The 23,909-nt window shown below is 39.1% G+C and overlaps 1 protein-coding gene across 10 annotated transcripts in view; it reads left to right on the top strand.

Annotated features, from left to right (window-relative positions):
- Positions 1 to 23,909, top strand: part of TRPM3 (transient receptor potential cation channel subfamily M member 3) — a 611,492-nt gene that overhangs the window by 388,857 nt on the left and 198,726 nt on the right. For 8 of the 10 annotated variants that reach the window (XM_050944114.1, XM_050944107.1, XM_050944110.1 and 5 more), the window contains exons 2-3: positions 14,425 to 14,504; positions 15,475 to 15,679. In XM_050944114.1, the coding sequence (XP_050800071.1) occupies positions 14,425 to 14,504; positions 15,475 to 15,679 (285 nt within the window). Of the gene's footprint in view, positions 1 to 12,741; positions 12,853 to 13,603; positions 13,921 to 14,424; positions 14,505 to 15,474; positions 15,680 to 23,909 lie in introns of those variants that run through there. The other 2 variants (XM_050944113.1, XM_050944109.1) reach the window with 2 other exon arrangements.

Below are 23,909 nucleotides of genomic sequence, written 5' to 3'. Positions count from 1 at the left end.
TACTTACGATTTCTTTTTGAATATGCAACTTCTCTCCATGTCAATGGCAGTCCAAGGAAGGTGCAAGCATGAAAGGGATGAGGTCGTGGCCTTCCCTCTTTTGAAGCATATTGCCCCCCTGACCTTGCACAAGGATAGAACGAACACTGGGTTAGTGACTGCCCCCTGAATGGGTGCTCAATAGGCTGAAAGCCTCTCCCCCTCAGCCCATTTGTACACCTGCTCAGAGGCAGCCATAGTCTGTGTCAAAATGTCCATTTCTGACCCTGCTTGTTGAGACGCTTCCTAGTTATACCCATGTGATTTCAGCACTGTGTTCCTAATTTTCTCTAGTGTAATAGACTCATAGACTTTAGGGTCAGAAGGGACCAATATGATCATCTAGTCTGACTTCCTGCACAAAGCAGGCCACAGAACCCTACCCATCCACTTCTATAACAAACCCCTAACCTATATCTGAGTTATTGAAGTCTTCAAATTGTGGTTTGAAGACCTCAAGCTGCAGAGAATCCACCAGCAAGTGACCCATGCCCCACGCTGCAGAGGAAGGCGAAAAACCTCCAGGGCCTCTGCCAATCTGCCCCAGAGGAAAATTTCTTCCCGACCCCAAATATGGCGATCAGCTAAACCCTGAGCATGTGAGCAAGACTCACCAGCCAGCACTCAGGAAAGAATTCTCTGCAGTAACTCAGATCCCATCCCATCTAACATCCCATCACAGACCACTGGGCATACTTACCTGCTGATAATCAAAGATCAGTTGCCAAAATTAAGCTATCCCATCATACCATCCCTTCCATAAACTTATCAAGCTTAGTCTTAAAGCCAGATAAGTCTTTTGCCCCCACTACTCCCCTTGGAAGGCTGTTCCAGAACTTCACTCCTCTAATGGTTAGAAACCTTCGTCTAATTTCAAGTCTAAACTTCCCAGTGTCCAGTTTATACTCATTTGTTCTTGTGTCTACATTGGTACTAAGCTTAAATAATTCCTCTCCGTCCCTAATATTAATCCCTCTGATATATTTATAAAGAGCAAGCATATACCCCCTCAACCTTCTTTTGGTTAGGCTAAACAGGCCAAGTTCTTTGAGTCTCCTTTCATAAGACAGGTTTTCCATTCCTCGGATCATCCTAGTAACCCGTCTCTGAACCTGTTCCAGTTTGAATTAATTCTTCTTAAACATGGGAGACCAGAACTGCACACAGTATCCCAGATGAGGTCTCACTAGTGCCTTATATAATGGTACTAACACCTCCTTATCTCTGCTGGAAATACCTCGCCTGATGCATCCTAAAACTGCATTAGCTTTTTTAACGGCCATATCACATTGGTGGCCCTTAGTCATCCTGTGATCAACCAGTACTCCAAGGTCCTTCTCCTCCTCTGTTGCTTCCAACTGTGTTCCCAATTTATAACTAAAATTCTTATTATTAATCCCTAAATGCATGGCCTTGCACTTTTCACTATTAAATTTCATCCTATTACTATTACTCCAATTTACAAGGTCATCCAGATCTTCCTGTATGATATCCCGGTCCTTCTCTGTGTTAGCAATACCTCCCAGCTTTGTGTCATCCACAAACTTTATTAGCACATTCCCACTTTTTGTGCCAAGGTCAGTAATAAAAAGGTTAAATAAGATTGGTCCCAAAACTGATCCTTGAGGAACTCCACTAGTAACCTCCTTCCAGCCTGACAGTTCACCCTTCAGTACGACCTGTTGGAGTCTCCCCTTTAACCAGTTCCTTATCCACCTTTCAATTTTTATATTGATCCCCATCTTTTCCAATTTAACTAATAATTCCCCATGTGGAACGTGTCAAATGCCTTACTGAAATCGAGGTAAATTAGATCTAATGCATTTCCTTTATCTACATAATCTGTCACCTTCTCAAAGAAGGAGATCAGGTTGGTTTGGCACGATCTACCTTTTGTAAAACCATGTTGTAATTTGTCCCAATTACCATTGACCTCAATGTCCTTAACTACTTTCTCCTTCAAAATTTTTTCCAAGACCTTACATACTACAGATGTCAAACTAACAGTCCTATAGTTACTCGGATCACGTTTTTTCTCTTTCTTAAAGATAGGAACTATGTTAGCAATTCTCCAGTCGTACGGTACAACCTCTGAGTTTACCAATTCATTAAAAATTCTCGCTAACGGGCTTGCAATTTCATGCTCCAGTTCCTTTAATATTCTTGGATGAAGATTGTCTGGGCCCTCCGATTTTGTCCCATTAAGCTGTTCAGGTTTGGCTTCTACCTCAGATGTGGTAATATCCACCTCCATATCCTCATTCCCATTTGTCATCCTTCGATTATCCCTAAGCTCGTCATTAGCCTTATTAAAGACTGAGGCAAAGTATTTATTTAGATATTGGGCCATGCCTAGGTTATCTAATAGTACTGTATGCTCTTAGTAGGATCCTATGTACTGGTTCCTTCGCCAAACCTTTCTAGCATGAATATTTTTGCTAATATAATACATTTGGCTTACTGTTCACATGATTTTTGTTGCAAGTGCTACTCAGATAAAAGTCATTTCATTCGTGCTGTCCTGTGACCCTAGACTCTCAGATCCTTGGCTTGAGCTGGAGCTTTCAGATTCCCAACTTTGCAGCAGGGAGCCTGGAAACACAGGAAGCTGTGGTATGGCAGGACTGCTCTGGGACCACAGACCCTGGATATCCGGGATCCCTGAGACCCCATGATAGTCCACATGGTGGGACTGCCGTGGACCTGGAAAATCCCCTGAACTGCAGACTGTGGAAACCCGGAGTCCCCAGCAGCCTGCCAGGTGAGCTGGCAGGCAACCAAGAAGGTTTCCACTGGAAACCTGATTGGACAAAATCTCATCAAACCCAGACTGTTTTTATGAGATATTTTGGGTTCATTGGAAAATTTCCAACCAGATCTTCTGACCTCAGTCTGTGCTTACTGTTCCCAAAATTGTGGAGCCTTCTACTGGCCAGCTGTTGCAGCAGAGGGTAATATATTGTCCAGGAATCACCTGGCAGATTTACCTGCAGAAAGATGACGTTCATGAATTTTGTGGGTGGAATTTAAGAATGCTGAAAATCTGGCCATCAGATTTTCTAAATTTTTGCATCAAAGCTAAAGTTATTTTGTGACATAAGTGTCTCCTGGTCAACCTGAGGTTTCCATGTGAGCTTCATTGCCTTAGAAATTCCCTTTTGTGATCACACCCCATTTCTGTAATAACCACCCCCAAAAGCAATGGACCCCTAATGCCTGGACATAGCTGTAAATCTTATACCCTGGATTAAGAAAATTTCAATAAATAGTAATTCTGCTTTAAGATTGTTAAACAAAAGGCCTTTAAAAAATAAATGTATGGGTCTTTTCTTCCCCCCATTTTCCTTTTATTTATTATAAATGTCTCATTTCTGGGATTATCAGCTTTGAGAGCTGTTTTATGCTTTTAGTTTCTAGTGTAATTTGATTTCTTCTGAATTTGGTAGTCATAGCCTAGTCCATAGAGTATTGGAGCATTTGATCTGCAAACTCATTTTCTGCAATATCTTTCTGTAGTTTCCTTCTATTGTAGAAATCTCTCTACTGCTCTTTCTGAATTGAAGGGCCCATTAATGTGCCCAGTCACACACACAGGCAAACATGAGTGACTTTGACAGGCAGTCAAAATCTGTGTCTAATAACCTCCAATAGCCCAAGTAATGTCAAATTAGTCCTGCATCTCACACAGAAAACTTATGGGGATGGCTTTGTTTTCTCGTTAGCAATCAGGCCACATCATTAAAGTTCTTTGAAAATAAAGAAAAATGAATATGAAACTAAAATATTTCCACTTGTATGCTGCTTGAAATATGTGCTTGCAACTTGCCCCCATTAGTAAAATTAATTGGATTTGTTCTCTTAGTATCATACTGTAACACTACCCATATGTCAGATCATGCTACGTACAAATGGAAGATATTCTTACATTTTTCCTATTGTTGGAATTTTCTTAATTTACTGTTTGTGGGCAAAGAGCTCAAACTGTAAGGCACTCAGCATAAGGGGAGGGATAGCTCAGTGTGAGCATTGGCTTGCTATACCCAGGGTTGTAAGCACAAGTTAGGCAAACAATGTGATTATTGGAGGTATAAAATCCACTAGTTTCGAGTTCACTTGGTGTCAGAATGGTGAAGCTTTTGGGTTTGAGTGGCAGGTATTTTGAGGTTTACCTTCAGTTTCATCTTGGTGCAAAATTCCAAGGGAAAGTAGAATCAACAGTTATCCCACATCTTGTGGGGGAACCTCTCAGCAGACCCACAGAACACCAGGGCCATCTTCAGGATCATCAGGCTGAATTGTCAGGAAACCAGGTGGTTCTTCTATTCCTGCCCCTAGAAGCCATTACTGAAAGTGTTTTGCAACAGCATGGCCATCTGCTCCTTCTGCCTGCAACTGGCTGCTCCTTTCCTCACTCTGTCTACAGCCTGTCTCCATGCACAGTGAAGAGTAAGCAGAGATTGTTGGGAGAGGTAGCATCAAACTCCCCCTTGCTTTGGTGGGATTTGAGGTGATTTCAAATGAGATGTACCCAGGGCTGGGAGCAGACCCTGGGTGCCTGGGGAGAGAGTGGAAGAAGAAAACCCCAGGTGAAAGAGAGACTGGTGCTTACCACATGGGGAAAGGAGAGATTCCCATGGGCAAGGAGAGAAGAAAGGGTGGGGGGTTTCACATGTGCATTTAGGGTTAGGTTGGAGGATTTCAGAAATCAAACAAACCAAAAAATCCAATATATACTCTTCTTAAAAAAAAAAAAAAAAAAAAAAAAAAAAAGCTTATGCCCAAATAAATTTGTTAGTCTCTAAAGTGCCACAAGTACTCCTTGTTGTTTTTGCTGATACAGACTAACACACATCTACCACTCTGGAATTTGTCATAAAACACCATTTTTTCCTTCAGAAAATTTTAGACCATAGCTGCTTTAAACAGATTGTTTATTGCTCCTTAGAAACTCAGGAAAATACAGAACTATATCACTGAAACTAGTAAGAATCCAGTGTTAAAAGTCCATTGACCAAATTGTTCCCTCCTTGTGACAAAACACAGGAAGGAGTTAAGGGAAAGAAACATTATGAGGATTTCTTTGCATTTCCTCCACTTCATCCCACCAGTTGATCGCCACAGGAACTGAACTGCTGGTTTGCCCGCAAATCCTGTAGATCCTGGTGGAGGGAGGGTGTCCATAAGACACCAGGCCTCTGCACCAATTCTAGGACCTAGGTACATGCCTGCCCGCATGCTCCCCTTCAACCCCTCCATCTCTCACACACACACTTGGGGCAGGTCTCATAGGGTATGTCTACACTGCAGATGTTGAATTACAGTTGGCATGTGTCAGCTGACTCTGGCTCATGGGGCTCAGGCTAAGGGGCTGTTTAATTGTGGTGTAGCTGTCTGGGCCCCGGGCTCTGGAATCTTCCCTACTGTTGGGCCCCAGAGCCCAGGCTCCAGCCCAAGTCTGAACATTTACACCACAATTAAACAGCTCCTTATCTCGAGCCCTGCGAGGCCAAGTCAGCTAACAGACATCAGCCACGGGTTTTTAATTGCAGTGTAGACATACCTTTAATCACTCTGCCTCCATTTACTCTTCTGTAAAATGAGGTAATAATACTAAAGCACAGAGATGCTGAGGATAAATTAATTCATATTTGTATAATACTTCAAAAATACAATGGGCAATAAAAATATTAAGTAGTATTACATGAGGCAATAAAAACACTAAGTATTATTACATGGCACCAATAACTAAAGCTGTAATATTTTTCCATTACTTTGTGACAAGAACTCTGTGGGATATGGTGGTGTTTAAAATTGGAAACTGTTGAAGAAAATATATTTTTTCAGATTCTTCTTACATTACTACATTTCTTCCAAATGCAATGTAAATGTTACATTGGGAAACTTGTGATGATAATAGGCCAGATTTTGTGCCCTCCTACTGTGTGCTGAATAGAGCTTGATTTTCATGACAATTGAAGATTGTTCTTGGAACAACTCCGATGATAAAGTTTTCTTGGTATCAAATAGAAAAGGAACAGAGAGTACAGAAAGCAAGGCACAGTGTAAGTGAAGGTTTAATGTCTTGGCCTCTATAGTACTTCCAGTAACAACAGTCCTGTAAAAGTCAGAGGAATATTGCAATACTCATTTTGGGGCAGACTAATGTTCCAGTTGGTAAAGTATCCTGTCTCCAACAGCAGCCAATGCCCAATGTTTCAGGGAAGACCCACACAAATCATATTGCACTTAATTGTGCAATAGGGAAAGAGAAATTTCTCCTGACTACAACTAATGATAAGCTTATTCCCTGAAACATCTGAATTGCTATAGTTTGTAATTTTGCCTGAGCTAACCTAACTGCATGTTCCTATTCATGTTGAGTGGGGTTTTCAAAAGCATCTAAGGATATGTCTACACTACAGTGTTACCCTAAGGTTTGAACTCACTCTCAAGCCTAATCCCCCTCCCATCTACACACACATTGTACAAACCCAGGGTTTAGACCCCGGGTCACAGGACCCCACGGGGTGGAGGTGCTGAGCCTGAGTCAAGATGGAATCTAGAGTTCAAGCCCTGATGCTTTGCAGTATAGACATACTCCACTGGACTTATGCTGTAGGAGTCCATCAAAAGTATTCCAGAATCCCACGGGCTTTCTTTGTCCTCTGGACAGTCAAATTTTTCCACGCTGTGCAGTAACTCCTCACTTAAAGTCATCTTGTTTAACATTGTTTCGTTGTTACATTGCTGATAAATTAGGTAACATGCTCATTTAAAGTTGTGCAATGCTCCCTTCTAACATCGTTTGGCAGCCGCCTGCTTTGTCTACTGCTTGCAGAAAGAGCAGCCCATTTGAGCTAGTCGATGGGATCTTGGAACCAGGGTGGACCAGTAGCCCCCCCGTCATCTCCCCCTATCAGCTGCCCGCTCCCCTAAATTCCCTGTGCAGCAGCTGCCCAGCAGGCTAGCAATTGCAGCTGTCCCTCCTCCCACTGCCATGTGCTGCTGCTGCCCTCTGCCTTGGAGCTGCTCCCAGAGACTCCTGCTTGCTGTGGGGGGGGGAGGGGAGAAAGCGGGGGGGTAATGTCAGGGTGTCCCCCACCCTCCCTGCTCCTGCTCCCTGCTTACCCCATCTTCCAGAGAACGGGGGGATACACGACAGGGCTCATGATGGAGGGTGCTTGCGGCAGCAGCTGCTGCAGTCTCAGCAAGCTGATGTAATTAACAAGGCAGTATACTTAAAGGGGCAATGCACCTTTCTCTCACTCACACACACACACGGTGTGTGTCTCTGTCTTAGTCTGCGATGCTGTCTCCCCTCCCTCCCTTCCTGCTGCCTTGTAGAGTGCGAGAGTTAACCCTTAAAGGCTCAGCCAATTGCTAGTTCATCATTTAGCAGTGAGGCATTCCCTGGGATATATCCCACCCTCTGACTCCTCCATCTCAATCAAACTTCACAATCATCATCACTATGTACCAGTATTAAATTGTTTGTTTAAAACTTATACTCTGTGCATGTGTGTATAATATAGATATAGATAGATATTCTTTTGTCTGGTGAAAAAAATTCCGTGGAACCTAACCCCTTCATTTACATAATTCTTATGGGGAAATTGGATTCGCTTAACATCATTTTGCTTAAAGTCGCATTTTTCAGGAACATAACTACAACCTTAAGTGAGGAATTATTGTACCAAGAACAAAAGGCTAAAGCTGCCACACTTTGGAAAGGCTCTAGGAAGTCTGGGAGATTGGTGGTTGGACTCAGGCCCGCATAATGCAGTGCAGATATTGGATCCCCAGGTTGGGACCCAGAGTTCAACAATTCATAACCTGAGGTTACAAATGAGTATAGACAGTCAAATTGTACATTAACAAACCTGCTGTCTGCTAACTCATATTCTACTAAACCTGGGCTCACATTACAGTGTAGACATACTCTTAGTGACTTTGGATCACCAATCCCACTGGCTTTCAATGAGACTGGTGTTCCCAAGTCACTTAGTTGCTTTTGAAAATCCCACTTGTAAATATCTGACCCATTTTTAAAAATGTGCAAAGATATTTACTTTAGAAATATTCTGGTGTCTGTCCAGCTGCATTAGCCCACTGTAGAACAGATGACAAACTTCTTTTTCAGCACTGCTTCTGCCCTGCTGAAGGTTTTTGTTACCATTGTCCAGGGGAGATTGGAGAGAGTGTTAGTAAAACCAATGAGGAGTGTCACAAAGCTGTTTACCACAAATTATCCTCCTTAATGGTGCTGCTTAAGGGTTCCGTGTTAATTATTTGAGCTAGTCTGAACTTCAAATTCTTAGATCAGCAGTTAAACATCATTGGTACCTAGTAGGTTACCATCTCGTGGAACTTATTGTCCTGAGAGATTTCTGCTGCTGACTCTTTTTAATAATCATTCTCATCTCCCATGAGAAATTGATATTCAGCTCATTACTAACTACTGTTCCTGATTTTAGGAGTCCCAATTTCACTTCATTAATGGTGAGCTGGGTTTTAAATTCTAATAGCATTTATGCTGTAGGTTTCTAAATGAGCAGTGTCAGCCTTTTAAAAAGCACTGATCAAGAGAATAGAGTGCTATTGCATTGTGTAATTTACACAATATAAAACAGCAAAGAAAATAGCTTTCTCTGGTGTGAATTTATGGACTATTTTCTTTATTACTACTCGTATTATAGGAGCAGCTACAGTATTGGTAGTTTATGGTCTCATAATGTGATAATGTTAAAGTATCTCCATAAGAGCTCCCACAGATAGAGCTGCTGTTCTCTGTTGAATCAGTGGCATTTGTAGAAACTTTCCAATGCAATATCTTGTGAAAAATTCCCCACAATGTCACAGGTTGACACCAGGAGTAGTTAATGCATACTGTAGTTTATACTGATGATTTATTATTTCTGTCACTACCGAAAGGTATGATATGTACCTCCCAAGATACGATTTCTGCCCCAAGACGTTTACAAATGAAAGCCTAGATCCAGCAACTTTAAAACATAAGTAGCCCTGTGAAAGCAACAGGACTATGTGTGCTTAAAGTACCTCACTGGGCCAGGGCCTAAATTAGAAACAGTGCAGAGCGGATGGGGGAGGGAAGACAGGGCAAGTCTGTGGTAAATGTAGCCTGGGCACTGAGGTCAAAAGGACCCCAATGAAAGTTTGGAGCTTGGTCTTTCAACGTTTTGATGAGCACTCTGACTCCGATGCAGCAAAGTACTTACACTTCGAAGTGAAGTTTGGACTCTTATGCAGTCATCCAAACCTTCTAATCTCTGTCTTGTCCACCTCGCTTCTCTTTGTCCAAGTCTTTTCCCTTTCTCCTCTCAGCCAAATCAAATCCCTCTTTAAATCCCCAAATCATCTTACTCCTCTTCCGATTCTCAAACCTCACTCTTTAACCTCTAACAGACTCTCATTCGCCAGCTGTTTTTCTGACACTGGCCCCCTGTTCTCCATAGGCCCTCACCTTGGTTGGTATCACACTGAAAAGATCTCTCCATGTTTCACATTGTCTGTTTCACTCTGAGTAGCTCCTCTGGTCAAATCTTATATGCAATAGAGATTCCCTTGGTCATAGTAACCTCAGAATGTAGTGCTTACTTCGTCTGTGGGAGGCCTCTGGATACTATAACACTTTGAGAAATTTCAGGTATCACCCAACCTTCCAGAGATTACCAGATCCTAGTGGAGTTTAGTAAATTTGGAAGGTCTATCTGGGACAAGAATAGTGTGTGTCTCTGTGTGTGGAGAGAGAGAAACTCATCCAAACTTTTAAAAATCAAAATAAAAAGTTTAGAGTTGGGTTAAGGTTTGGGCTCATTCTTATTTATTTCTCAAAACTAGTCACCCATCCGAAATGTATGATTGCTTTCTTTGTGAAATATTCAAATGTAAAATGATGATTTATAAAGTTCTCCTTCTGCCTTAATGCCAGACCATTGCAATCGTGCTTTGATCCTCAAAATTGTAGTCACCCAAGTCAAATATGTCATTGACTTTTAACTAATACAAGCATACCGCAGCTGTCCATGTGTTTGAAATTCAAGCATTTAGGTTTATGCAATGATAAATTTGTGAGAGTTGAGCAAGAAACAGTTGCAAAACCTAGGTTCCTTGGATAAATGCCATTGTTGATTAAATGTAATATATTTACATTTTGTGTGGATTCTTAGCTGTTGCCCAATAAACATTCTCGTTTCATTCTTTAGAGATTAACAATATCTCTTGTGTGGTCAGTTTCCAGTTCAGTACACTGTTTCTTTTGAAGGATTTGTTTTCCTGAGTTCAACTTTCAGAATCACACTTTCACAAGCTGCCTTTCTGAAAATAAAATACAATTAAAAAAAGAGCCTGTCAGGGCTTGTGCCAGTTAAATCCAAGCTCTCGGGGGATTTGTTTTTCTTTTGGCGTCAGATTAGATGTTCAAATCAAGCAGTGTTTTTGGGCTGCGGATGAATGTCTATAGAACTCTTAATGAGGCTAATCCCACAGCAGCACATTCCAAGTAGCTAATGGGCGCAAGTTCATTGCTTACTTTAACATCTCTTGGGTCAGAATGGAGTGTATGCCTTGCTTAGTGGGCAGTCATGAGTGTGTTAGCAGAATGACCGGCAGCAGTGAAATGTGGACAACATAATATGCTCTGGGACTGCCTTAGGCACCACCTAAATTTGATGCTCAGGTAAAAATATATATATACTTTATCTATTATATAGACACTCATCAGCCTTTGATCTTTTTGTTGTTGTTGTTAGTTTTGGGTTTTTTGTTTTTTTTTACTTTTTAGAAGAAAGTAATATTGAGCCCAGGGAACTAAACTAAAAGCAAACTAAGTCTGAGGATAAAGGATAAAAGATAATTTATTAATTAAACCTATTGAATTAATTTTTGGTTTGCTAATTAGCAGTGAGAGACCGTGTATGTGGTATAATGAAAAGCAAAGACAAGCTGTATCATTTGCTATTTTATTAATTCATATAGCACATCATAATTCATGTAAAGTTTAGACTGTTCATATCTGACTTGCATAACAATATTAAAGTTAAGTTTCCTGAGTAACTTATCTCTGCCTTTGACTCTACAGTGAAGACCATGTTGCAAGTAATTTTATTATCCTTTTCATTTCTGCAAATTATCTATCTCAGGAAGTTCTTGGTTCAGTGCAATACAACTGGATGCTTTCTTTTTGGGGTGGAAGATGACAGTGAATTATGAAAAGATAAACCATAATATTTGGTATTGTGCCTGTGGCAGACAGGGTAATAGATCTTTTAAGACCTAAAAAGTAGAAAGCATTCTTCTGCTAGAGTGAAGACAAGGTTTTATTTTAATTTGCTTTTTTAACAGTTTTCCAAACATTCTTTGTGGTTTTTTTAAATGTAAAACAGGCATAGAAACTCAAGGGCATATTATTATATTTAACATATCTTCTTTTTCTTTTGTCTTCAAAATCTCAATTGGAGTTATGAATAGGCAAATAAAATATTGTAATTTCTAATACATAAAATTGGCCTACTATTTAAACCTTTCTGAAATATGTGCTTGCTCATTTATTAAAAAATATATATATATTGTTTTATGAAGTCTCTTTTGTTCATTTTCTATTTGATTTTGTTGTTGTTTAGATACATTCAGTTCCTGAACTATCTTTAAAGAAGGTACTTTAGGCATATTTTAAATTAGTGAATTCTTCAAAGTCTGATGTAAATTGTTTTTGTGGATTTATATGAAAAAGACAAAGTTCTAGGGAACCCTGCCATGTTACTGAGAGAGAATTTTGTGGGGGTATTTTGTATTAGGAAATTATTTAGGAAGTCATCCAGAAATGTGGCATGTAACAGCTATTTTATGCTTTCCAGAAAGAGTATAGATGTGTCAGGCACTTACTTAAATGTTAAAATAAATAAGTAAACTTAGCATGACTGAATTTCCCTTATTTTGAGAAATGTTAACATGTATAACAAAAGTGATTTATAAATATGCTTCTACTTATATTGACAAACCCTTTTCTAAGGCAATAGTAGAAAGTGATACCTGAGTAATAACTGTGGCTTTGTAATTGTAATGTTTTAGTAAAACAAAACAATATCATGCCCCAAAATTTTGAAGTTTCTCTCTTCATTGTCCCAACTTGATTATGCCTTGGATTTCAATGACTACAAGTATTCACTGTAGGTAAACATTCAACTGAAGTTTTTTTAAAAAAGTTTACATTAAAACCCATTAAAAGCCTGGTTGGCTAATAAGAAGATGGCTCATTACACATGAAAACTCAATTAAGCTGAAAATTGGCCAATTTAATATTTACTAACAGAATAGTATGGCATACAAAAATATGGTTCTTATGCATTTTATGTACTTATTTTGATTGTGTTTCAGAGCCTTTCAAGTATCTACTGAAATACATAACTAGAGTGACTAGATGTCCCGATTTAATAGGGACAGTCCCAATATTTGGGCCTTTTTCTTATATAGATGCCTATTACCTCCCACCCCCGTCCTAGTTTTTCACACTTGTTCTCTGGTCACCCTATTCAGAACACAGAAAGAGAATAATGTCTGTTTTAAAATTACACTCTTTTCTTGGACTTCCAGGATCTTTACAAAATAGTTTTTCTCTGTATATTTAATATGCGCACCTTGCCCTAGAGCTCCATATCATAGCAACCCTTGTTCCACCCAGGGGGAAAGGAGTGTCTGCCATAGCTCCATCTGGAGTTCCTTAAATCCTCTCTGAGTCCTGGCTAGTGGTAGTCACTTCGGATGCCTTCTACTCTTTATGATGCCTCCTTCCATAATGTAAAATCCTGACTTTTTTTAAACTGTAATCTGGTAGATTTGGTTTCAAACTAAAAATAACAAGAGTAAAATATATAACTCCCGCAGCTAAATAGTCAATGATTAAGAACAAGGAATTAGTTCCTAGTAAAAAATGCAGAGAACAGTTTTTATTCACTGTGAAGTAATAGATTTGAGGTGATTTTACACCACTGCAGAGATGTAACATTGTTTTTCAAGTCTGCACATGTGAAAATTCATGTAGTCTGAAGGATTTTCTCTGATTAAACTGATTTGCGCACACCTGAGAAACATGGGCCTCAGGGATCAAAATAAGTTGCAGATATTTTGTGTTGCAAGACAGTTGACAGGAAGTGGAATATCAAGCAGTGATGACTTCTCTCATCTTATCTATGTCACACTTCATTTCCTAGAGGCAGATTTTCTTTTTTTCCCACTCTTTTATATAGTCATCACATTGCTTAAATTTGTCTGAAATTCAATTCATGTTCCTTAAACATCATCCTCTTGGTATAGTATGTTTCATAAGTCATTGCTCTCTTTCACCTGTTTGTGATTAGTATTAATATCCCTGTTTCTGTTGTGTAACTGTAAAAATATTATTTTATTCTTTGCATATGCTTTATAAGATTTACCTTTAGTTTTCCTTCAGTCAACTAAATATTAAATGGAAATAATTAAATTCTATCTACAGGAATCCATTGGGTAATTTACCAGGACACTCACTCACTTGATCCATCAAGAACTACCTAGATAATTAAAAGGAGTTCAAAAACTCTGAAGATAGATTTCTCTTCTGTTCAAAAAATAAACGAACCACCACACCTCTTCATTCTTATCTGGGAATAAGATCATACTGAGAGAAAATCTTTTACATTACTGAGTTCCTTCGTGACTATAAGCTCAGACAATATAAAGCAGCATCGCTTAATTTAAATTGATGGAGCTACATCAATTTACACCAAATAAGGATCTGTCCCTTTATATTTCAAGCTTCCCTTGTTTCACATGTATCATTTCCTGCTTTGTATGTGCTCTTTTCTCCAAGACACTTTAAGTGACATTATGGTATGCTGTTTAACCACAATTTCTACAATATGTTGCAGTGGATAAATAGTGGATTGCCATTAATTTATATTTTAGTGAGTTTTTTAATTTCAAAAAATGTACTATACCTCAAACATAGCCGCATTAGTTTAAGTATCCAAGTACTTAAAAAAACTGTTTATAAATTGAGGACAGGTTGCTTTCTTGCCACCTAGAAAACATTGATCAATTATTTGTTTTAATTTGTTTTGCTTTAATGATTGCTGTCATTTCAATGTAGGCGCAATTATAAAATGTATCTGGCCAATAAACATGAAAATATTATAAATTTACATATATTGAACTTTTTATTGCTATGGTCTTGAAAAGCACCCAAATTCTGATGGAAAATATTTACTAATACAGCATGTTTGCATGGTCAATAATTAAAGATTTTCTCCATATTTGAGTTATCTTTTCATTTATGCTTGAAATTGTATTTAATGAACAAATAAAGATTATGGGATTTTTCCCTCTCTTTTTCAGGCTCAGAAATCATGGATAGAGAGAGCATTTTACAAGAGAGAATGTGTTCATATCATACCCAGCACCAAAGACCCCCATAGGTAATTGTATTGCTATATGCTACATATTGTATTGTATTGCTACATACTATGAAAATGAAACTATATAATTACAAAAAAAATGACTGCGTAGATATTTTTCTTCCAAATCTCTGAGTATGCTGGACAAAGATTGATTTATATTTTGGAACCGTCAGAGAGATGGATTTCCATGAGGCATGGCGCCAATACTTTATACACTCCAGAAGGTGTCAATTGAAAAACAAAACCTAAATTTATATCAGTGTTTCATTTCTAACTTGTTCATTTTCTTGGTGATGTATTCCAGTCCCTTGAATATTTGTACTCTATATTAGAGACAGAGCAGCTAGTATTGTAAGGGACTGATAGATATGAGCTTCATGCATGACTAAAATATGTTGATGTCAGGGCCAGCTCCAGGCACCAGCTCAGCAAGCAGGTGCTTGGGGTGGCCAAGGGGAAGGGGCAGCAAGTTGGGCTCTTTGGCGACGAGTCCCTCGGTCCCTCTCAGAGGGAAAGACCTGCTGCCGGATTGCCGCTGAAGAAGAAAGTGGCGCGGTGGAGCTGCTGCCGGTCGCAGCTTCCCCCCCCCGCCCCCCACCGCTTGGAGTGGCAAAAACCCTGGTTGATGTCCATGTGAAAATGTTTTATTTTGCTTAATGTAGTCTGTGGGAACGCATAGAATGTATTCGGGGGCGGGGGGAATCTTTGCTCTTTTTTTTATTTAGAACAAATCACTTTTTTATTTAGTTTTAAATAAAAACAAGACATAACAAAGTCAAAAAAAAAGTCATATCTGTATTGTAATGGTATCTTTCCTAGACATTTCAATGTATTTGCTACAAGACAAGACTTCTGGCAACTCTATAAAATCACTTCAGCCTGAAAGTGATTTTCTAAGACTTTGCATTGCATACTAGAAGTGTCTTTAAATATAGCCTGTTGCATTTTTAGGCTAATAAATGCAACTAATTTTTCCTTACTGCTGTAGGTGTTGCTGTGGGCGTCTAATAGGTCAACATGTTGGACTGACTCCAAGTATCTCCATTATTCAGAATGAGAAAAATGAAAGCAGACTCACTCGAAATGACAACCAGTCAGAGAAGTGGTCCATCAGCAAGCACACTCAGCTCAGCCCAACTGATGCCTTTGGGACCATTGAGTTTCAAGGAGGGGGTCACTCCAATAAAGCCATGGTAATCAAACCCTTTCTTAGAATACTAAATAATGCTACTAACCACAAAAGGCATTCACAAAGTATCTTTCTTCTTACTTAATTTGTTGCTGTAAAACGGTTTGTTTTCTAGGTTTCATGAGTCATGGAAGGAAGAACATAGTTGGACTATAACATAAAATCAACTACAAAGGCTACAGGAAAGGGGCTACTGGGTACGATGATAGAGGCACTGTCATTGAGTCATTAAAGTAAGGGATAGGATGTCTGGACTATTTGGATTAGGTTCCTGACATTGACATACTGAGTGATTAAGGGCAAGTCAGTTAATATTTCAGGGCAAGTTATATTATATGCTATGTGATTTCTTCCAATTCACACCAAAGTTCTATGGATGTTTTTCATGGGGAAGTGAATAGTGAAGTAGACCAATGTCCCGTGATAACAATGTTGTGCTTTCAGCAGTGTTGTTCAGGTTGGAAGTGGGATACATCTAATTCTTTATCCTGTGCTTGGCTGTATCTTCCAGAAATTATGTGTATATTCTCTGGCAGTACCTATTCTGCCAGTGCAACACCAGCTATTCAGGTGTGCTTCCAGGTACATTAGTAAATGTCTTAAATTCCTAGTTCCCTTTGTCCACCCTTCTAATATCTCCTAGAGTTGTACTATAACTAGGGCTGTCGATTAATCGCAGTTAACTCGTGATTAACTCAAAAAAATTAATCGTGATTAATTGCAGTTTTAATTGCACTATTAAACAATAGAATACCAATTGAAATTTATTAAATATTTAGGATGTTTTTCTACATTTTCATATGTATTTATTCTGTGTTGTAATTTAAATGAAACTCTATATTATTTTTATTTGAAATATTTGCACTGTAAAAATGATAAAAGAAATGGTATTTTTCAGTTCATCTCACACAAGTACTGTCGTGCAATCTTTGTCATGAAAGTGCAACTTACAAATGTACATTTTTTATTACCTAACTGCACTCAAAAACAAACAAACAGTGTAAAACTTCAGCATCTACAAGTCTCCTCAGTCCTACTTCTTGTTCAGTCAATCATTAAGACAAACAAGTTTGTTTACAATTACAGGTGATGATGCTGCCCTCTTCTTCTTTATAATGTCACCAGAAAGTGAAAACAGGCATTTGCATGGCAGTTTTGTAGCTGGTATTGCAAGATATTTATGTGCCAGATATGCTAAACATTCATATGCTCCTTCATGCTTCGGCCCCCATTCCAGAGGACATGCTTCCATTCTGATGATGCCCTTTAAAAAAAAAATTGTTAATTAAATTTGTGACTAAATTCCTTGGGAGATAATTGTATGTCCCCTGCTTGGTTTTATCTGCATTCTGCCATATATTTCACGTTATAGCAGTCTCAGATGATGACCCAGCACACGTTCGAAACAACGAAAGTTGTTAAAAACATTTTCACTGCAGATTTGACAAAACACAAAGAAGTTACCAATGTGAGATTTCTAAAGATAGATACAGCATTCGACCCAAGGTTTAAGAATCTGAAGAGCCTTCCAAGGTTTGAGAGGGATGGGATGTGGAGTATGTTTTCAGAAGTCTTAAAAGAACAACACTCCAGTGCGGAAACTACAGAACCATACCCACCAAAAAAGAAAATCAACCTTCTGCTGGTGGCATCTGACTCAGATAATGAAAATGAACATCCGTCACTCTGCACTGCTTTCTATTGTCATCGAGCAGAACCCATAATCAGCGTGGACGCTGATTATGAAGTATGGTTGAAGCTTGAAGGGACATATGAATCTTTAGCGCATCTGGCACACAAATGTCTTGCAATGCCGGCTACAACGGTGCCAGGAGATCGCCTGTTCTCACTTTCAGGTGACATAAACAAGAAGTGGGCAACATTATCTCCTGCAAATGTAAACAAACCTGATTGGCCGAACAAGAGGCAGGACTGAGTGGACTTGTAGGCTCTAAAGTTTTACATTTTTATTTTTGAATGCAGTTTTTTTAATACATAATTCTACATTTGTTCAAGTTCAACTTTCATGATAAAGAGATTGCACTACAGTACTTGTATTAGATGAATTGAAAAATATTTATTTTGTTTTTTACAGTGCAAATACTTGTAATAAAAAATATAAAGTGATCACTGTACACTTTGTATTCTGTGTTATAATTGAAATCAATATATTTGAAAATGCGGAAAACATCCAAAAATTTTATACAATATTAACAGTGTGATTAATTGATAAATTTTTTTAATCACTTGACAGCCCTAACTGTAACTTCTTCGTTCTCTATTAATTCTTGCTTCCTCCTCTTTTTCCCTTTCTTTGACAAACATCCCCCACACTTCCTGGCTAATTCATAACATTGTTAGAATCCTGGTAAATCGCAGTCTGTCACTGTCTGGCATGTTTGGTAAACTTTAAATATATTTTATTTCTCTTACATATTGGACAGCATGCCTGTCAGAGTCAGTAAATTAACATGTAGGAGGATTTCAAAGGATTGGAGGGTTTGAAAGTCAGGGGTAGTTAGGTATGTAACTGCAATTTGTGCCTTTGAAAATCTCCACCTGTATCTGTTTCTGAGGTAGTAATTCTGAAATATCAGAACACAGTGTCACCCATGTTGAGTAGATATAGAAGCAGATAGAAAATTACAGTGTTTCCCTGTGGGTCTAATGAACCTCTAATACCCATTCAGTGGCACCTGAAAATTGATAAAGTGAATCAACTCATATTCACTCTAACAGAAAAGAGTGTACAAATATGTCTAGTTTAGTAAAATGAAATAGGATTTGTCTAAAGGGAATAAATCAAGCTACCCATTTCACAGTGATGTATATCACATTCAGTGGAAGCAGGATGCTTCTCACCAAACCGGTGCAATTCAAGCACTCTAAAATGTGGCAAGGAACAGAAAATTATACTCATCAGTTGTAAAGTAGAAAGATTATTTCCAAGGAAATATAATGGGAAGGGGGAAGTTACATCCACTCAGGGCCAACTTTAGGAAGTGCAGGGCCCAACTGGAACATTTTTGGCGAGGCCCCAGCAGGGATGACTAAAAAAAAAACATGTAAAAGGGGGGTGCGGGGCTGGCTGGAGACAGGGACTGGCTGTGGGCAGGGCGGGGGGGGGCAGGAGGTGCAGCAGGGGCTGGCTGCAGGCAGGGGGTGTGGGTACAGGGGGTATAGCCAACCCTGTACAGTAAGTGCCACCAGGGTAGCAGAAGCATCCTGGGGCTCGGAGGCTATTTAAAGGACTTGAGGCTCCCCTGCTTGGACTGCCACAGCCCTTTAAACACCCATGGGAGCCCTGGGGAAGTGGCGGGGTTCCTGCAGCTATTTAAAGGACCGGGGAGGCAGAGGCAGCTGGAGCCCTGGCCCTTTAAATAGCCCCCAGAGTCCCCTGGGGAAGTGGTGGGGCTCCCACGGCTATTCAAAGAGCTGGGGCGGTACAAACAACGGAAGCCCCAGACTTTTTAAATAGCCCCCAGAGCCCTGCCCCAGGGTTCCAGCAGCGGGGCTCTGGTGGCAATTTAAAGGGCCTGGAGCTCCAGCCCCTGCTGGGAGCCCCAGACCCTTTAAATTCCCCCCTGGGGAAGCCGGGCCACCCCGGTGCGGTGCACCGGCTCTTGCCGGTATGCCGTACTGGGGCTTGGGAGTGGGGCCCTCTTAGGTGCGGGGCCCAATTCAGGGGAATCAGGTGGATCGGCCTAAAGCTGGCCCTGCATCCACATCTCCTGTTCTCCAATCATGCTTAGTGAGGGGCTAACGTTAACTGTTCATACGGTGCTTGTTTACATTTTACGTAAATTTCTGAATGTTTTGAGAGCTTCCTCCCTCAGACTCCCCAAATAGCTACTGACTCTGTTTGGTCATTCTCTGTAACTATCTGGCAGGTATCACTGTTTCTCTGCTTTTAAATTTGGTGCCACTCTGTTTTACCATAGAATAAATGCACTAGAATAAATAAAGTGTTTTTGGAACCTTTCACTCCTTTCTGATGAGAGATATTAAGCCTGAGGGAGAGGGAAAGGATTTTTATGTAATCAGAAGTTCCTAGGGGACACCATTCACTATGGGATAGATCTCAAGGGAAGCTTGAAAGCAAGGCTAAATTTGAAAGTCAGTATTGGAGCCCAGCAATCCTGCTACGACATCCCAAAAGAATAGAAGGATAGTTGGGATGAATTATGGAGGGGGTCACTAGAAGAAAAAATCGAATCTGTTAGTCAGTTAGTTTTCATTTCAGACAATGGGTGATTTTTATATTGATTTAACCAGTTCAACCACCTCTATGCATGACTGCTGCTCCATCAAGAGAAATCTTACCGTATTGGACTGGAATACTAAAAAAGAGAACACAGAGATGATTTTCATATATAGAATTCTAAGGGATACAGTATATGATATTTCTACACTATGTGGGCCAAATTCTGCCCTGAACTGTAGATGTGCAAGTGCCACTGAAGTCTATTATCACATTTTAATAAACTCTAGAGCACCAATGCTATAGCATCTAATGGTAACTTTTGACTTAGTATATTTATGGAAAACCAGTACATGTTGTTATGAGTAATAGTATCTGTGACATGCTGGTGTTCTATTATAAAACTGCTGTTGGAGGAACTCTAGACTTATTTTAACAGTACTAGAGAATAGGAAGAACCAGGGAGACATTTGCATCCTGCCAACCGTTCAAAGGCATTAAATCACATTGGAAGAGAGAGACGAAAACCAAGTTCTGAATGGATGAAAAGCTTCCATAAAGCCGCCAGACATTCAGATGGGAAAAATGCCTTCAAACCATAGCCATTCACTAGAAATCTCTGAATAGCTGAGCTTCTTACACGCTATTGCAGATAAAAGGATACAAAGCTCAACATGCATATGACCACACTAAGGTAAGGACACCTATGAAAGCAGGTCTGCAGAACTGTAATGGTGACTGCTTTTTTTTATGATAAACTAAAGAGGTAATGAGAGAAGTGTCTCCCTTAAAGGCCACTCTTACGGTGCCTGACAGCCCTAGCACTGTGTGCAGAGAGTGTAGTGTGAGAGCTGGCTAAGTACATAAGCTTAGTTGTGGTGGTTCTAATAATGAAAAAAATGAAACCTATACAGTACCTAAATGTGCATCTGAATTTATCTTCTACACAGCTCTCCTTTTGCCAGACAACCAAAGGTGCAGCATTCTGAAAAGACTGAGATGGCTGATAATTTGTCAGACAAACCAGATGGCCATTTTTGCTAGCAATTAAGTGAGGAAAAATGAGCAGCCTCCAGAACCTTGAGAAATAAGACCTAGATAAAGAGACAAATGTATATCAAGCCTTGGGGCCTTGCATGTTTTCAGGAGACTTAACACTTACCCTCACATTAAATGCAATATATAAGTGTAGCATAAAGTTACTCCAGTTAATTTCCTAAGTATAGGTAAAATCTACTGTATCTCATTTACCACTGTATGGTAATTCTTTCTTTGCATATGCTGAGTTTTAATGGCAACCATTGTAGATAAATATTCTGCCCACTTTAAAAATGGATAAAACTGCAAAACAGCAAGGTTAAGTGACCTGCCGAAGATCACACCAATAGTCAGTGAAAGAATTTGGAATAAAGCTCCGAAGATTTGAGCCCTAGTATCCCACTGTACCTTGTAGAACATGCTCTGAAGCCTAAGAATTGATGGTATTCAGCAAGATAAAACAGAACTGTGTAACATCATCCAGATCTGTGGTAATCACAAAACTATAAAACTTGAAGGATTAAGAGTTGTGAGGATGACAGGTATTTTATTCACTGAAAGACAAATGAAAATACAAGCCTCCACCACCCGCAGGTTATCCATGGGACAGATACGGGGAAAACTGGATCTCTGTTTATATTTAAATAAAAGGGTTTCAAGCATCTGATAAATAATAATGTAACTGTTTTCCCTTTTGTAAGTATACTATTTTCAGTTGAAATACAGTTAAGTCACCATTAATACAAAGTGACAGGGAATGTATACTGAGTAAATGAGTTTACTAGTGAATATCATTATATCCCTTTTTAAATTGTAGTGAAAATCAAGAACAAAGCTACAATAAGGCCATAATAACAACCAAAAAATCAATACAGAACAGTAACAGAGGAGAACATAATAGACTGAACATCCTCAACAAAATTGGGCCATACCATTCCTTTTAATGGTTCAAACTTCATTTTTCCTCCAGAAGGTAAAACAAAAATTCCCAAAAGACATTAATTTTGCTAATATCATCCTGATTGTGAAAAACTAAACTCCACGGGGCTAATAAATTGACTTCACTGGGTGTGTCCTGACATAACTGAGAACATTATTTGGCCTCATTCTCATTGTAAGAATTTCTGCCATATTTGTACAAATAATTAAATGTGATGCCAAGACTGTTCTCAGTTTTCTTTTTAAAAAGTTGGGGTTTTTTTAGGGTAGACATATTGAATCACCTTCTGAGAATTTGTCAGAGTTGTTGTAGCCATGCTGGTCCCGGGATATTAGCGGGGCAAGGTGAGTGAAGTAATATCTTTTATTGGACCAACTTCTGTTGGTGAGAGAGACAAGCTTACACAGACCTGAAGAAGAGCTTTGTGTAAGCTCAAAAATTTCTCTCTCTCACTAATGGAAGTTGGTCCAATAAAAGATAGTACTTTACCAACCTTGTCCTTCTGAGAATTTGAGAGACATGCCATAAGAAATGATCAGCGAAAGCCTGTGTAGTGGTATTCTATCCCATATTTCATCAATGTTCTGTATTTGCCTACAGCATTACTAATTCAGAGTATCTATTTTCTGTTCACATCTCTGGCATATATGCGATGGTGATACATTTTTAGTAACATTTGAAGTAGTTTTCCAGTGCCTATTGTGGAATTAAATTTACCATTCTCTGAATCATTTGGATAAATTAACTCTGTTATGGCAGAGTATGTTTGAGATTAGATTACAGTGGTTGTTGAGACCAGTTAATAAAGTGGTATTTCTTGTAACAATTGAGTGTCCTATAATACTACACCCATGTTTCTAGATCTGAAATTAGTCAAAAAATTCTTTGCTTTTATAAAATGGTTAATCCTGTTAATACTCAGCCAAATACATTACAAAATGTCACCCTTTAAATATATATGCAATATTTGTGGTGTGGCCAGTATTAGCACAGGTAGACAGAAAATAACAGGTTTTGCAAGTTTAAGCAAAATCTTCTTTATAAACATTTCCTTGAACTCAATATTTAAGTTAAGAAATATCTTTAGAGTTTCAGATTTAATTTCCATGTGTGTTTTCCCTCTTACAATCAAAATAAAACACACATGCACACATTAAAAAAAAGAAGAGACTCTATTAATAATTAATTATTTTTATTGTAATTAAACACAATGTGCTCAGCACTGTACCAGACATAAAAATACAGACAATTTTACCCACAAAGAGCTTACTGTCTAGCCATAACCGACACACTAGACAAGATATACTGGAAAGCCCAGAAGAGAAAATAAGTAGAATTTTGTTTTAATAAAATGAAATTGTATATAAACCTACAACAACAAATCAAAACTCAAAATTTGCAGGACAGAGCTTGTAGCACAGCTCACTGGGATACAGTTACCCAGCCTCCATGTATTAATTGGCACCAACCTTCTGCTGTTTTATCAAATTCTTTATATATCTTTTAAATTGTTTATTACCAAAGGCCTCTGGGCACTAAATACAAATCTTCCCCTACCCAAAAACTAGCTACATGGCTCAATCAATAAATTGCTGTGTGTTTTCAAAATGTTTGGGGTTTTATTTGCCAAGGACTGCCAGTTTGCCACGGTCCTCTGCCCACATGTTCTGCTCCTGAAAAAGACCTCCCTCACAAAAAGGAGCAGTAAAGGGCTGGGAAAGAGGCTGAGCCATGCTAACTTCCATCATCTTTTGAAAGAGGTCAAGGGCTATCGGAAGAATGGAGACAAGAAAATTAAAAGTCAATGTCATCAACAGATCTCCTCCTGGGTGGAGAGAGACCATCCAACAGATGTGTTAGCTAGATTTGAGAGATGCAGTAAAAGGCACCTGTTTGAAAAGCTTGAGATTCCCTCTTTAATGAATGAGGTACCTGGTTTACTAAGTAAGTCATTTTGAATTTAGGTGGGCTCCTACTGAATTATAAAACAGTACATGGTATGTCGTCAGGTTTTATATCTACCCCAAGAATACACGCATGCAAAACGTTGCTTGA

This window comes from Gopherus flavomarginatus, chromosome 3 (assembly GCF_025201925.1).
Source record: "Gopherus flavomarginatus isolate rGopFla2 chromosome 3, rGopFla2.mat.asm, whole genome shotgun sequence".
NCBI classification, from domain to species: Eukaryota; Metazoa; Chordata; order Testudines; family Testudinidae; genus Gopherus; species Gopherus flavomarginatus.
Note: the sequence above shows the minus strand (reverse complement) of the source record. Positions and strands in the feature narration are given on the sequence as shown.